The 16720-nt window shown below is 39.9% G+C and overlaps 1 protein-coding gene across 1 annotated transcript in view; it reads right to left on the reverse strand.

Annotated features, from left to right (window-relative positions):
• The window catches only part of LRRC9 (leucine rich repeat containing 9), a 716419-nt gene that overhangs the window by 688954 nt on the left and 10745 nt on the right, over positions 1-16720 (reverse strand). The window contains exon 4 of the mRNA XM_053705244.1: positions 6768-6838. Coding sequence (XP_053561219.1) covers positions 6768-6838 — 71 coding nt within the window. The remainder of the gene's footprint in view (positions 1-6767; positions 6839-16720) is intronic.

Below are 16720 nucleotides of genomic sequence, written 5' to 3' on the forward strand. Positions count from 1 at the left end.
TGTTTCAGAGTAAATAGTACATACCAGCACTATTTTAAAATAACAAACTCTTGATTGAAGAATAAAAACTACATTTAAACACCAAAAAACTCTAAGCCATCTCCGTGGAGATGTTGCCTGTACAACGGCAAAGAGAATGACTGGGGAAGGCGGAGCCTAGGAGGGATCATGTGACCAGCTTTGCTGGGCTCTTTGCCATTTCCTGTTGGGGAAGAGAATATCCCACAAGTAAGGATGACGCCGTGGACTGGACACACCTATGTTGGAGAAATTGCCTGCTCTAACTAAATCATGAAAGTTTAATTTTGACTTTATTGTCCCTTTAAGCAGAAGAAAAATTAATATTTTTCATTTATACATTTATTGCAAATGTAATTCAGTAGTAGGCACCTTACATCCATATATCGTTTTTATATCAATAATGGTTTAAATACACAATATATTGGCTGATAAGGTTCAGCGAGTTAGTGCCAGTATACAGACTCGGTATAAGACTCAGTGAGTTAGTGCCAGTATACAGACTCGGTATAAGGTTCAGCGAGTTAGTGCCAGTATACAGACTCGGTATAAGACTCAGTGAGTTAGTGCCAGTATACAGACTCTGTATAAGACTCAGTGAGTTAGTGCCAGTATACAGACTCTGTATAAGACTCAGTGAGTTAGTGCCAGTATACAGACTCGGTATAAGACTCAGTGAGTTAGTGCCAGTATACAGACTCGGTATAAGGTTCAGTGAGTTAGTGCCAGTATACAGACTCGGTATAAGGTTCAGTGAGTTAGTGCCAGTATACAGACTCGGTATAAGGTTCAGTGAGTTAGTGCCAGTATACAGACTCGGTATAAGGTTCAGTGAGTTAGTGCCAGTATACAGACTCGGTATAAGGTTCAGTGAGTTAGTGCCAGTATACAGACTCGGTATAAGGCTCAGTGAGTTAGTGCCAGTATACAGACTCGGTATAAGGCTCAGTGAGTTAGTGCCAGTATACAGACTCGGTATAAGGTTCAGTGAGTTAGTGCCAGTATACAGACTCGGTATAAGGCTCAGTGAGTTAGTGCCAGTATACAGACTCGGTATAAGGTTCAGTGAGTCAGTGCCAGTATACAGACTCGGTATAAGGTTCAGTGAGTCAGTGCCAGTATACAGACTCGGTATATGGTTCAGTGAGTTAGTGGCAGTATACAGACTCGGTATAAGGTTCAGTGAGTTAGTGGCAGTATACAGACTCGGTATAAGGTTCAGTGAGTTAGTGGCAGTATACAGACTCGGTATAAGGTTCAGTGAGTTAGTGGCAGTATACAGACTCGGTATAAGGTTCAGTGAGTTAGTGGCAGTATACAGACTCGGTATAAGGTTCAGTGAGTTAGTGGCAGTATACAGACTCGGTATAAGGTTCAGTGAGTTAGTACCAGTATACAGACTCGGTATAAGGTTCAGTGAGTTAGTGGCAGTATACAGACTCGGTATAAGGTTCAGTGAGTTAGTGGCAGTATACAGACTCGGTATAAGGTTCAGTGAGTTAGTGGCAGTATACAGACTCGGTATAAGGTTCAGTGAGTTAGTGGCAGTATACAGACTCGGTATAAGGTTCAGTGAGTTAGTGGCAGTATACAGACTCGGTATAAGGTTCAGTGAGTTAGTGGCAGTATACAGACTCGGTATAAGGTTCAGTGAGTTAGTAGCAGTATACAGACTCGGTATAAGGTTCAGTGAGTTAGTGGCAGTATACAGACTCGGTATAAGGTTCAGTGAGTTAGTACCAGTATACAGACTCGGTATAAGGTTCAGTGAGTTAGTGCCAGTATACAGACTCAGTATAAGGTTCAGTGAGTTTGTGCCAGTATACAGACTCGGTATAAGGTTCAGTGAGTTAGTGGCAGTATACAGACTCGGTATAAGGTTCAGTGAGTTAGTACCAGTATACAGACTCGGTATAAGGTTCAGTGAGTTAGTGCCAGTATACAGACTCGGTATTTATTCACATCAAACGGATAACTTAAGAACATCGGCAGAATCCCTCTGCAGCTGCACAAATAACTGTGCGATACAAACCACAACTTAACTGAAGGATCTAAAACTGAAGTATGTGTCATTGGGATTTTTTAAATGACATTCTGCTCATAGATGATAAAGTTTCTACTTTGGGGCCTGTAATTTCAACATAGTCTTTCTAAAGTATTTGTTGTTGATTGTTCATAAGAGGAAATACTGTGTCAACTAAATAATACAGTTATTGAGAGGCGATACATTTTGAATCATTTGACATTTAAAGGGACAGTCTACACTAAAATTGCTATTGTTTAAAAAGATAGATAATGCCTTTACTACCCATTACTATCCATTCCCCAGCTTTGCACAGCCAACATTGTTATATTAATATACTTTATAACATTTGTACCTCTAGATTTCTGTCTGTTTCTTAGCCACTAGAGACGGTCTTTTATCACATGTTTTTTTATTTGCTTTTCACAACAGGAGACTGGTAGTTCATGTGGGCCATATAGATAACATTGTGCTCACGCCGAGCAGTTATTTAAGATTTAGCACAACACAGTACTAAATGCAAGTCAATAGATAATAAATAGTCATGTGATCAGGGGGCTGTCAGAAGATGCTTAAATACAAGAGGGAAAACGTATATTTATATAACCGTGTTGGTTGTGCAAAACTGGGGAATGGGTAATAAAGGGATTAGCTATAATTTAAAACAATTACAATTCTATTGTAGACTGTCCCTTTAAGTCCCTCCGTGCACTAGCATTTTAAACACAGCACTTGCTTAGACAGCCTAAGGTGCTTGTAGCATCTGGTAATGACTCCGTTTGTCAGTTGCTGACATGTGAGCCCCACTGGCTATCTGTGCAGCTGCAGTATTTAAAATGCTGGTGAACTGAGAATATGGAGCCATGCTTCATATGCATGTGCAGGCTACAACAGTGATAACTTTTACTAGAAGTATTTTTGCCAATGCATGTATAGTATATTGCAACTATGTTTCTTTTCAAAGATGTTATTTATCTCTGTGCAGTTCAATTTTGACAGGAATGTCCCTTTAAGGGATGAAAGGCACTAATTTTATTTAAAATATGTATTTGAAATCCATGCAGAAATATCTCCCACACAAATGTGCAGCTAATTAAGCTAATACAATTCTATTTGCCAGCAGACTTTATTGTACGCAAGGGTGAACAAAAAAAATGCAAAGTCACTGCTGGTGATTCACTGAAGATCCAACATCTTCTGATTAGTATCAGCTACACTATCAGGTACAGTGATTCACATCAGGAACAAGCTGTAATGTTGTCAATAAAATAAAGCAGGGGAGGATATTTCAGATGAGAGAAACAAAAGTCTACAAAAGATAAACTGCATGTTGGAAAAGCTGTACCTTGTGATAAGACTATGGGCTAGATTACAAAGGGAACGCAAAAATGCAAGAAGTAAAGTGCATTAATATCGCCACAGTGCACTCCATACTGCTTCCATTTTAAAGCGCAGTTCTTTTTCAGCACATGAGCGCCAGTCTAGGGAACACCAACATCTGCACATCCTATAGTGCAGGTTCATTACTTCCCTCAGATATTAGACTTCTATAGGCACGCACACTGACATGTACTTCGGATAATGCTTGATGACTAAGGTGATGGCACGCAAATAAACGCTCTAGTGTTGGAAGTGGTGATTTAATTCTGGCTACACAGTTTTAATTAAAATGAAGCATAACAGACTTCACAAACACATACACCTGTCACCCCTTCCCAGCCCCGCCCCTTGTTGTGTACCATATCCCTTTAATTTTTTTTTCATTGGAAACATTTTTGTTATCTATAAACTAAGTCTATATTTAACTTAAAGGGACATGAAACCCCAACATTTTCTCTTGGTTCAGATAGATCATATAATTTTAAACAACTTTCCAATTTATTTCTATTATCTAATTTGCTTCATTTTCTTTGTATTCTTTGTTGAAGGAGCAGCAATGCCTTACTGACAGCTAGCTGAAAGCAAATAAAAACAGCATATATGTGCAGCCACCAATCAGCAGCTTTTGAGTCTACCTAGGTATATTTTTTAACAAAGGATGCAATGGGAACAAACAAATTAGATAACAGAAGTAAATTGGAAAGTTGTTTAAAATGGTATTTTCTATCTGAAACACAAAATAAAAATTGGGTTTCATGAAAATAATATCTTTCAAAAGCATTTTCATGTTTTGTAATGGAACTGTTGTTTACTTTAGGTTTAAAAAAGCGCAGAATTTTAAAGTGGTATTTTGGAGTGCAAGGCTGAAGCAATCACTGCTTTGGTTAAAATGTATAAACAACCACTTGTAAAGCCAAATTGTGTGTAATTGCACAAGGCTGTACGTAATATAATACACAACCGTCTATCGATTGTGCTCCACTTGTAATCTAGCCCTATATATTAGTATCACCTACATTACGAGTTTTGCGCTAAACAGGGTGTGAAAATAACGGCAAAAAAATTGCATTATTGAACTCTCCATAGCGCTGCCATTACGAGTTACTGAAAAACCTCCTTGTGCTGTGTGGTAAGCTCCATACCGCACAAAAGCCAAGGGTTGAGTTGACATGCTTGTGCACATTTTCCCCCCATAGACATCAATGTGGAGAAAGTGTTAGAAAAAAAACTAACACCTGCGATTGCGGAATGGAGATCGCAGTAACGCAACCCTATTGATGTCTATGGGGAAAAGAAGGTTACGTTTAAACCTAACACCCTAACATAAACCTCTAGTCTAAACAGCCCTAATCCCCTGCTTCCCGACAACACCAACACTAATAAAAGTGATTAACCCCTAATCCGCCGCTCCCCGACACTAAATAAAGCTATAAACCCGTTAACGTTGGGCCCCCCACATCGCAACTAATAAATAAACCTATTAACCCCTAAACCGCCGGACCACCACATTGCAAAACACTAAATTAAACTATTAACCCCTAAACATAACACGCCCTAACTTTAAATTAAAAGTTACAATATAACTATCTTAAACATAACTATTCTAAGAAAATAAAATAAACTACAAATTAAAAACCTAATACTACGAAGAAAAAAAAAATCTAATGTTACAAAAAATAATAAACACTTAATTACGAAAAAGAAAAAAACGCTAAGATTACAAAAATAATAAACAAAATTATCAAAAATAAAAACAATTACACCTAATCTAATAGCCCTATAAAAATAAAAAAGCACCCCCAAAATAAAAACACACCCTAACCTACAATAAACTACCAATAGCACTTAAAAGGGCCTTTTGTAGGGCATTGCCCTAAGTTAAACAGTTCTTTTACCTAGAAAAAAAAAAATTACAAAGTCCCCCCAACTTCAGGAACCATGAGTAGATTTTATGCGGTTTTGTTTTTTTTAATTCTTTTGGGTGGGCTTTTTTAAAATTAGGGATGGGCACCGTAAAAGAGCGGAATGCCCTTTTAAAACGGCAGTAAAAGAGCTGAATGCCCTTTTAAAAGGTCAATGCCTATACAAATGCCCCTTAAGGGGCAATGGGAAGCTTAGGTTTTTTTTAGACTTAGGTTTTTTATTTTGGGGGGTTGGTTGGGTGGTGGGTTTTACTGTTGTGGGGATCTTTGTAATTTTTTTTCTAGGTAAAAGAGCTGTTTAACTTAGGGCAATGCCCTACAAAAGGCCCTTTTAAGGGCTATTGGTAGTTTATTGTAGGTTGTGGGGTGGGTTATTTTGAGGGGGGGGGGTTATTTTTATAGGGCTATTAGATTAGGTGTAATTGTTTTTATTTTTGATCATTTTGTTTATTATTTTTGTAATCTTAGAGTTTTTTTTATTTTTCGTAATTTAGTGTTTATAATTTTTTGTAATTTAATTTTAAATTTAGGTTTTTAATTTGTAGTTTATTTTATTTTATGAGAATAGTTATGTTAGGTTAATTTATAGTTTAAGGTTAGTTTTTTTTATTTCACAGGTAAGTTAATTTATTTAAAGATAGTTATATTGTAATTGTAAAGTTAGGGGGTGTTAGGTTTAGGGGTTAATAGTTTAATTTAGTGTTTTGCAATGTTAGGGGCCGGTGGTTTAGGGGTTAATAGGTTTAGTTTATTAGTTACGATGTGGGGGGCTGGAGCTTTAGGGGTTAATACTTTATTATAGTGTGAGCGATGTGGGGGGCTGGCGGTTTAGGGGTTAATAGGTTTATTTAATAGTCGCGATGTGGGTGGGCAGCAGATTAGGAGTTAATAAGTTTAATATAGTGTTTGCGATACAGGAGGACGACGGTTTAGGGGTTAATAGGTTTATTTAGTGTTGGTGATGTCGGGGGCCAGCGGATTAGGGGTTAATAGGTTTATTTAATAGTCGCGATGTGGGTGGGTGGCAGATTAAGGGTTAATAGGTAGTTTATGGGTGTTAGTGTACTTTGCAACATTTTAGTTATGAGTTTTGTGAAAAAATTTTGCTTTGCAAAATCCATAAGTACTGCTCTCAGATGGCGGTATGGATCGTGTTGGTATAGGCTGTGACGCAAGCATTTTAGCCAGACCGCACAACCTGTAGTACGGGGCTATAGAAAATTGCGCACTCAAGCGTAATTTTTTTGAGTGCAGAATAGACGTTGTGTTACAGGCTAAAATGCTTGCGGTATAGCTATACCGCCGTCACTCGTAACATGCGTTCCCGGCCATTCCACTCGCAACGGCCAATTTTTCACCGGAATAGCCGTACCGCAAAACTCGTAATCTAGTCGTTTGTTACTATACGTAAGTTATGTAATTACCTTGAAAGAAGATATTTTATTGCCAGATAAATTCAGTCTTTCAAGATGAATATTAGGATCAAGACTTTCTCCTGTGAAAAAAACATACAGAGTTTATGAGTTACATCTGTGTCTGTTCTGCAGCTACTATAATGCTAACAACACAAACATTCTACTCATTAGTCATGTTTTTTTCATTGTTGTCGTAAAACGATGTATTGAATCATTTTACAGATTCTCCTGTACTAAGGAGAAGAAATATGCTTTGTTTTCCTGCTTGTGGGGTTTGTCACTGTCCTCCAATAGAGTTATAGGAGATTTGTGTGTCTGTCTCATGTATCAGTACTGTAAACTTCTCGCTAAATAAACATCTTAAATTTAATCTACTCTAGAATTGTTATTGATTAAAAAGATAGATAATCTCTTTATTCCCCATTCCCCAGTTTTGCATAACCAACACAGTTATATTAATACACTTTTTACCTCTGTAATTACCTTGTATTTAAGCCTCTGCAGACTGCCCCATTATCTCAGTCCTTTTGACAGACTGGCATTCTAGCCAGTCAGTGCCCTAAGTAACTCCACAGGCGTGAGCACAATGTTATCTATATGGCAAACATGAACTTATGCCCCCTGTGGAAAAATGTCGAATTCAGATAAGAGGCAGCCTTTATAAGCTTAGAAATTAGCATATGAGCCAACCAAGGTTTAGCTTTTAACAAAGAATACAAAAAAGAACAAAGCAAATTTGTTGATAAAAGTGAAATGGAAAGTTGTGTAAAATTACCTGCCCTTTCTGAGTCATGAAAGTTTAATTTTGACTATATATATGATGTTTTTTTAGTACAATATAGATCTATACATATATACACAAACGCAATTTTATATAGTTACATACAGATAAATATATACAAATATGAATAGAATTATTTATAAATACATAGAAAATGTTCTGCTATTTGCAGAAAATTTGAATGGGAAATAGAATATTACATAAATATGCTTTTATGTTTTAATCTACTTGACTGTAAAGGGCTACAAAGCACATTATATATATATATATATATATATATATATATATATATATATATATATATATATGGGACGTGCACTCATAGGAGGCAGGGGAGGCAGTGCCTACCCTGCCATATGTGGCCAAAGCTTAATTAAAACAAACAAAAAAAAGTCTAAAGACATTTTTTTTCACCATTTTCCCCCATGTAATGCTATGGAGAGGCAGGTACAGGAACGCTTCTCTCCATTGCAGTACATGGGTCAAAGGAAAAGCTGTGCTGCAGCGCCACCTGTGTTCTGTCAATATATTAGCTGCACAAACTGGGACCAATAGGAGGCACCCCTCTTGATGCCTCCTAGTAAGTGAAAGATAACAGAATTTATGTTTACCTGATAAATTACTTTCTCCAACGGTGTGTCCGGTCCACGGCGTCATCCTTACTTGTGGGATATTCTCTTCCCCAACAGGAAATGGCAAAGAGCCCAGCAAAGCTGGTCACATGATCCCTCCTAGGCTCCGCCTACCCCAGTCATTCGACCGACGTTAAGGAGGAATATTTGCATAGGAGAAACCATTTGGTACCGTGGTGACTGTAGTTAAAGAAAATAAATTATCAGACCTGATTAAAAAAACCAGGGCGGGCCGTGGACCGGACACACCGTTGGAGAAAGTAATTTATCAGGTAAACATAAATTCTGTTTTCTCCAACATAGGTGTGTCCGGTCCACGGCGTCATCCTTACTTGTGGGAACCAATACCAAAGCTTTAGGACACGGATGAAGGGAGGGAGCAAATCAGGTCACCTAAATGGAAGGCACCACGGCTTGCAAAACCTTTCTCCCAAAAATAGCCTCAGAAGAAGCAAAAGTATCAAACTTGTAAAATTTGGTAAAAGTGTGCAGTGAAGACCAAGTCGCTGCCCTACATATCTGATCAACAGAAGCCTCGTTCTTGAAGGCCCATGTGGAAGCCAAAGCCCTAGTGGAATGAGCTGTGATTCTTTCGGGAGGCTGCCGTCCGGCAGTCTCATAAGCCAATCTGATGATGCTTTTAATCCAAAAAGAGAGAGAGGTAGAAGTTGCTTTTTGACCTCTCCTTTGACCGGAATAAACAACAAACAAGGAAGATGTTTGTCTAAAATCCTTTGTAGCATCTAAATAGAATTTTAGAGCGCGAACAACATCCAAATTGTGCAACAAACGTTCCTTCTTCGAAACTGGTTTCGGACACAGAGAAGGTACGATAATCTCCTGGTTAATGTTTTTGTTAGAAACAACTTTTGGAAGAAAACCAGGTTTAGTACGTAAAACCACCTTATCTGCATGGAACACCAGATAAGGAGGAGAACACTGCAGAGCAGATAATTCTGAAACTCTTCTAGCAGAAGAAATTGCAACTAAAAACAAAACTTTCCAAGATAATAACTTAATATCAACGGAATGCAAGGGTTCAAACGGAACCCCCTGAAGAACTGAAAGAACTAAATTGAGACTCCAAGGAGGAGTCAAAGGTTTGTAAACAGGCTTAATTCTAACCAGAGCCTGAACAAAAGCTTGAACATCTGGCACAGCGGCCAGCTTTTTGTGAAGTAACACAGACAAGGCAGAAATCTGTCCCTTCAGGGAACTTGCAGATAAACCTTTTTCCAATCCTTCTTGAAGGAAGGATAGAATCCTAGGAATCTTAACCTTGTCCCAAGGGAATCCTTTAGATTCACACCAACAGATATATTTTTTCCAAATTTTGTGGTAAATCTTTCTAGTTACAGGCTTTCTGGCCTGAACAAGAGTATCGATAACAGGATCTGAGAACCCTCGCTTCGATAAGATCAAGCGTTCAATCTCCAAGCAGTCAGCTGGAGTGAAACCAGATTCGGATGTTCGAACGGACCCTGAACAAGAAGGTCTCGTCTCAAAGGTAGCTTCCAAGGTGGAGCCGATGACATATTCACCAGATCTGCATACCAAGTCCTGCGTGGCCACGCAGGAGCTATCAAGATCACCGACGCCCTCTCCTGATTGATCCTGGCTACCAGCCTGGGGATGAGAGGAAACGGCGGGAACACATAAGCTAGTTTGAAGGTCCAAGGTGCTACTAGTGCATCCACTAGAGCCGCCTTGGGATCCCTGGATCTGGACCCGTAGCAAGGAACTTTGAAGTTCTGACGAGAGGCCATCAGATCCATGTCTGGAATGCCCCACAGCTGAGTGACTTGGGCAAAGATTTCCGGATGGAGTTCCCACTCCCCCGGATGCAATGTCTGACGACTCAGAAAATCCGCTTCCCAATTTTCCACTCCTGGGATGTGGATAGCAGACAGGTGGCAGGAGTGAAACTCCGCCCATAGAATGATTTTGGTCACTTCTTCCATCGCCAGGGAACTCCTTGTTCCCCCCTGATGGTTGATGTACGCAACAGTTGTCATGTTGTCTGATTGAAACCGTATGAACTTGGCCCTCGCTAGCTGAGGCCAAGCCTTGAGAGCATTGAATATCGCTCTCAGTTCCAGAATATTTATCGGTAGAAGAGATTCTTCCCGAGACCAAAGACCCTGAGCTTTCAGGGATCCCCAGACCGCGCCCCAGCCCATCAGACTGGCGTCGGTCGTGACAATGACCCACTCTGGTCTGCGGAATGTCATCCCTCGTGACAGGTTGTCCAGGGACAGCCACCAACGGAGTGAGTCTCTGGTCCTCTGATTTACTTGTATCTTCGGAGACAAGTCTGTATAGTCCCCATTCCACTGACTGAGCATGCACAGTTGTAATGGTCTTAGATGAATGCGTGCAAAAGGAACTATGTCCATTGCCGCTACCATCAACCCGATCACTTCCATGCACTGAGCTATGGAAGGAAGAGGAACGGAATGAAGTATCCGACAAGAGTCTAGAAGTTTTGTTTTTCTGGCCTCTGTCAGAAAAATCCTCATTTCTAAGGAGTCTATTATGGTTCCCAAGAAGGGAACCCTTGTTGACGGAGATAGAGAACTCTTTTCCACGTTCACTTTCCATCCGTGAGATCTGAGAAAGGCCAGGACAATGTCCGTGTGAGCCTTTGCTTGAGGAAGGGACGACGCTTGAATCAGAATGTCGTCCAAGTAAGGTACTACAGCAATGCCCCTTGGTCTTAGCACAGCTAGAAGGGACCCTAGTACCTTTGTGAAAATCCTTGGAGCAGTGGCTAATCCGAAAGGAAGCGCCACGAACTGGTAATGTTTGTCCAGGAATGCGAACCTCAGGAACCGATGATGTTCCTTGTGGATAGGAATATGTAGATACGCATCCTTTAAATCCACCGTGGTCATGAATTGACCTTCCTGGATGGAAGGAAGAATTGTTCGAATGGTTTCCATCTTGAACGATGGAACCTTGAGAAACTTGTTTAAGATCTTGAGATCTAAGATTGGTCTGAACGTTCCCTCTTTCTTGGGAACTATAAACAGATTGGAGTAGAACCCCATCCCTTGTTCTCTTAATGGAACAGGATGAATCACTCCCATTTTTAACAGGTCTTCTACACAATGTAAGAATGCCTGTCTTTTTATGTGGTCTGAAGACAACTGAGACCTGTGGAACCTCCCCCTTGGGGGAAGTCCCTTGAATTCCAGAAGATAACCTTGGGAGACTATTTCTAGCGCCCAAGGATCCAGAACATCTCTTGCCCAAGCCTGAGCGAAGAGAGAGCGTCTGCCCCCCACCAGATCCGGTCCCGGATCGGGGGCCAACATTTCATGCTGTCTTGGTAGCAGTGGCAGGTTTCTTGGCCTGCTTTCCCTTGTTCCAGCCTTGCATTGGTCTCCAAGCTGGCTTGGCTTGAGAAGAATTACCCTCTTGCTTAGAGGACGTAGCACCTTGGGCTGGTCCGTTTCTACGAAAGGGACGAAAATTAGGTTTATTTTTTGCCTTGAAAGGCCGATCCTGAGGAAGGGCGTGGCCCTTACCCCCAGTGATATCAGAGATAATCTCTTTCAAGTCAGGGCCAAACAGCGTTTTCCCCTTGAAAGGAATGTTAAGTAGCTTGTTCTTGGAAGACGCATCAGCCGACCAAGATTTCAACCAAAGCGCTCTGCGCGCCACAATAGCAAACCCAGAATTCTTAGCCGCTAACCTAGCCAATTGCAAAGTGGCGTCTAGGGTGAAAGAATTAGCCAATTTGAGAGCATTGATTCTGTCCATAATCTCCTCAAAAGGAGGAGAATCACTATCGACCGCCTTTATCAGCTCATCGAACCAGAAACATGCGGCTGTAGCGACAGGGACAATGCATGAAATTGGTTGTAGAAGGTAACCCTGCTGAACAAACATCTTTTTAAGCAAACCTTCTAATTTTTTATCCATAGGATCTTTGAAAGCACAACTATCCTCTATGGGTATAGTGGTGCGTTTGTTTAAAGTGGAAACCGCTCCCTCGACCTTGGGGACTGTCTGCCATAAGTCCTTTCTGGGGTCGACCATAGGAAACAATTTTTTAAATATGGGGGGAGGGACGAAAGGAATACCGGGCCTTTCCCATTCTTTATTAACAATGTCCGCCACCCGCTTGGGTATAGGAAAAGCTTCTGGGAGCCCCGGCACCTCTAGGAACTTGTCCATTTTACATAGTTTCTCTGGGATGACCAACTTGTCACAATCATCCAGAGTGGATAATACCTCCTTAAGCAGAATGCGGAGATGTTCCAACTTAAATTTAAATGCAATCACATCAGGTTCAGCTTGTTGAGAAATGTTCCCTGAATCAGTAATTTCTCCCTCAGACAAAACCTCCCTGGCCCCATCAGACTGGGTTAGGGGCCCTTCAGAAATATTATTATCAGCGTCGTCATGCTCTTCAGTATCTAAAACAGAGCAGTCGCGCTTACGCTGATAAGTGTTCATTTTGGCTAAAATGTTTTTGACAGAATTATCCATTACAGCCGTTAATTGTTGCATAGTAAGGAGTATTGGCGCGCTAGATGTACTAGGGGCCTCCTGAGTGGGCAAGACTCGTGTAGACGAAGGAGGGAATGATGCAGTACCATGCTTACTCCCCTCACTTGAGGAATCATCTTGGGCATCATTGTCATTGTCACATAAATCACATTTATTTAAATGAATAGGAATTCTGGCTTCCCCACATTCAGAACACAGTCTATCTGGTAGTTCAGACATGTTAAACAGGCATAAACTTGATAACAAAGTACAAAAAAAACGTTTTAAAATAAAACCGTTACTGTCACTTTAAATTTTAAACTGAACACACTTTATTACTGCAATTGCGAAAAAACATGAAGGAATTGTTCAAAATTCACCAAATTTTCACCACAGTGTCTTAAAGCCTTAAAAGTATTGCACACCAAATTTGGAAGCTTTAACCCTTAAAATAACGGAACCGGAGCCGTTTTGAACTTTAACCCCTTTACAGTCCCTGGTATCTGCTTTGCTGAGACCCAACCAAGCCCCAAGGGGAATACGATACCAAATGACGCCTTCAGAAAGTCTTTTCTAAGTATCAGAGCTCCTCTCACATGCGACTGCATGCCATGCCTCTCAAAAACAAGTGCGCAACACCGGCGCGAAAATGAGGCTCTGCCTATGCTTTGGGAAAGCCCCTAAAGAATAAGGTGTCTAAAACAGTGCCTGCCGATAATATTATATCAAAATACCCAGATAAAATGATTCCTCAAGGCTAAATATGTGTTAATAATCAATCGATTTAGCCCAGAAAAAGTCTACAGTCTTAATAAGCCCTTTTGAAGCCCTTATTTACGATCGTAATAAACATGGCTTACCGGATCCCATAGGGAAAATGACAGCTTCCAGCATTACATCGTCTTGTTAGAATGTGTCATACCTCAAGCAGCAAGAGACTGCTCACTGTTCCCCCAACTGAAGTTAATTGCTCTCAACAGTCCTGTGTGGAACAGCCATGGATTTTAGTGACGGTTGCTAAAATCATTTTCCTCATACAAACAGAAATCTTCATCTCTTTTCTGTTTCTGAGTAAATAGTACATACCAGCACTATTTCAAAATAACAAACTCTTGATTGAATAATAAAAACTACAGTTAAACACTAAAAAACTCTAAGCCATCTCCGTGGAGATGTTGCCTGTACAACGGCAAAGAGAATGACTGGGGTAGGCGGAGCCTAGGAGGGATCATGTGACCAGCTTTGCTGGGCTCTTTGCCATTTCCTGTTGGGGAAGAGAATATCCCACAAGTAAGGATGACGCCGTGGACCGGACACACCTATGTTGGAGAAATATAGATTAATCAGAAGGAGGATGCAGTGAGCAGGGTCATGTGACACAACTGGAAGCTGAGGTAACCTAAGAACAGATGACACCAAGCAGAAGAGTAAAGTAGTATTCTACATCTCTTGTGATTCACAAATTGTGTTCAGATACAGCTCATTAACGGGGGGGGGGGGGGGACAGTAAGTGAGCATAACCCAAGCAGCAGAGTAAAGTAGTATTCTACATCTCTTGTGATTCACACATTGTGTTCAGATGCATCTCATTAACAGGGGGGGACAGTAAGTGAGCATAACCCAAGCAGAAGAGTAAAGTAGTATTCTACATCTCTTGTGATTCACAAATTGTGTTCAGATACAGCTCATTAACGGGGGGGGGGGGGGGGCCAGTAAGTGAGCATAACCCAATACTGACAGGAAGTCAAAGGGTCAATTCAAATTTAAATCCATAAGTTTGAAGTTAAGTGTGAAGTGTCCACATTATTTAAATTAAAGTTTTTGATTATATTGATATTGAATATTGCTAAGCCTCCATTTTTCATGGTTATTTGATTTAATTAGGTACAAACTCCATATATGCTATGTCTGTTCAGTCAGAGGATGCCGTATATATTTTTATTTTTCTCTGTGTCTCCATTTATTTAAAGACTGCTGTTAACTTGTAATTCACAAATTAAATGAAAGCTGTTGCATTGTGTTTTTAATATGTGCTGCTTTTATACAAGTTTATATTAATAAAAAGGAGATAATGAGTCATTTAAAAAATATATGTAATTATTGCAGTTAAAGGGACACTGATCCCAAAATTTTTCTTTTGTAATTCAGAAAGAACATGCAATTTTAAGCAACTTTCTAATTTACTCCTATTATCAATTTTTCTTCGTTCTCTTGCTATCTTTATTTGAAAAAGGCATCAAAGCTTTTTTGGTTTCAGTACTCTGGACAGCACTTTTTTATTGGTGGATGAATTTATCCACCAATCAGCAAAGACAACCCAAGTTGTTCACAAAAAATGGGCCGGCATCTAAACTTACATTCTTGCATTTCAAATAAAGATACCAAGAGAATGAAGAAAATTTGATAATAGGAGTAAATTAGAAAGTTGCTTAAAATTTCATGCTCAATCTGAATCACAAAAGAAAAAATTTGGTTACAGTGTCCCTTTAAATGTTTTTAGAAATAATGCCACTGTAAAGTAACTGGTTAAACACATAGTCAAAGGGAGACATTTAAAATTAAACTTTCATGATTGAGGAAGAGCATGCTATTTTAATAGACTATTCCAGTTATTTATATTTTGAAAATTAGCATCAACTGTTACTGGCCCCATGTCAGCAAATCAAATTAGTTTTTGAAAGGAACATGAAAGTCATAATTAAATTTCCATCATTCAGATAGAAATTGCACACACAAAAAATAAATAAATAAACTTTCTATTTTACTTTATTATTATGTACTTCATTCTTTTAGTATCCTTTGGTATCCTTTGTTGAAGAGCATACCTAAGTGGGATGTGCACGTGTGTTTCTTGGGCACCAGTGTTGGCAGTATTGATAACTTCTCTTTTGTGTAAAATTTGTATGGTAAATTATTTCTATTTTTACAATACAGTAGTAAGTAGAGAAGAGATTGTGTATCATTCTAATTGCTTAGTAACTGGCACTGTGCCATAGAATTGTGTGAGTGTGTATGTGAGCAGTGTGTGTGTGGGTGTCAGTGAGCAGAGTATGCATGCTTTATTCTCCAGGTAATCAATACATTTCCGATGAGCTGGTGCATTAGTGCAGTGTTTCTCAACCATGGTCCTCAAGTACCCCCAACAGGCCAGGTTTTCATTATAGCTGAATCAGTGCACAGGTGAAGTAATCAGCTGATCAGTAACTCAATGGTTACTAACTTGCTCTCACCCATCAGCTGATTATTTCATCTGTGCACTGGTTCAGCTATCATTTAAACCTGCCCTGTTGGGGGTACTTGCAGCGCTCTGAATATGTGTTTCTCCGGTGTATCATATCTAGTGCCTCACCAGCCTCTAACCTCACTGCACGTCACTGAGATATTTATATATATATATATATATATATACACATACACATATATATATATATATATCTCATGTACACAAAAAGAGACGTACCTGGAATGTAATCCTGGTACCAAAAAGACAGGGTTTCAGCACTCTTTTGAAAGAACTCACAAATCACTTAAATGTAATTCAATAGCTTCAATAGTGGCAGCTAAATCCCACACAACATGGGAATAGATCCATGCAAATATTAAAACACATAAGCATACAAGTTCGACTCATGAATGACAGTTCAAAGGAACCTGACCGGTCAGGGGTACACGAAAAAGCACATGTGTGGCGAAGTGAAAATAGCAATAGTATTGCTTAAGCACAGGTTTTTATAGTGAACCACTACACCCAACTACCTCAGAACCTCCCAAGCAATTGTCATGGAAGGTATATCCTGGGCAGATATATGAACCGGGATCTAAGTGGTAGACACTGCAAAACCTGTGTCAGGCGCCTTGTAGAAAGTGATTTCACAGTTAGGAATGTATACAGTTACTACAATGTACAAAATATTGGTTATTATATCAAGTGAGACCTCCTCTGGCTTAGCTACACCCAGCTGCTTACAGCACCCCTGCAAGTATGGGGCTACTTGCTGCGCAGGTTTCAAAGGGGATCTAAGCAAGCCAGCAGGTGAGCCCCCTGAATATGT

Source organism: Bombina bombina, chromosome 1 (genome assembly GCF_027579735.1).
Source record: "Bombina bombina isolate aBomBom1 chromosome 1, aBomBom1.pri, whole genome shotgun sequence".
NCBI lineage: Eukaryota > Metazoa > Chordata > Amphibia > Anura > Bombinatoridae > Bombina > Bombina bombina.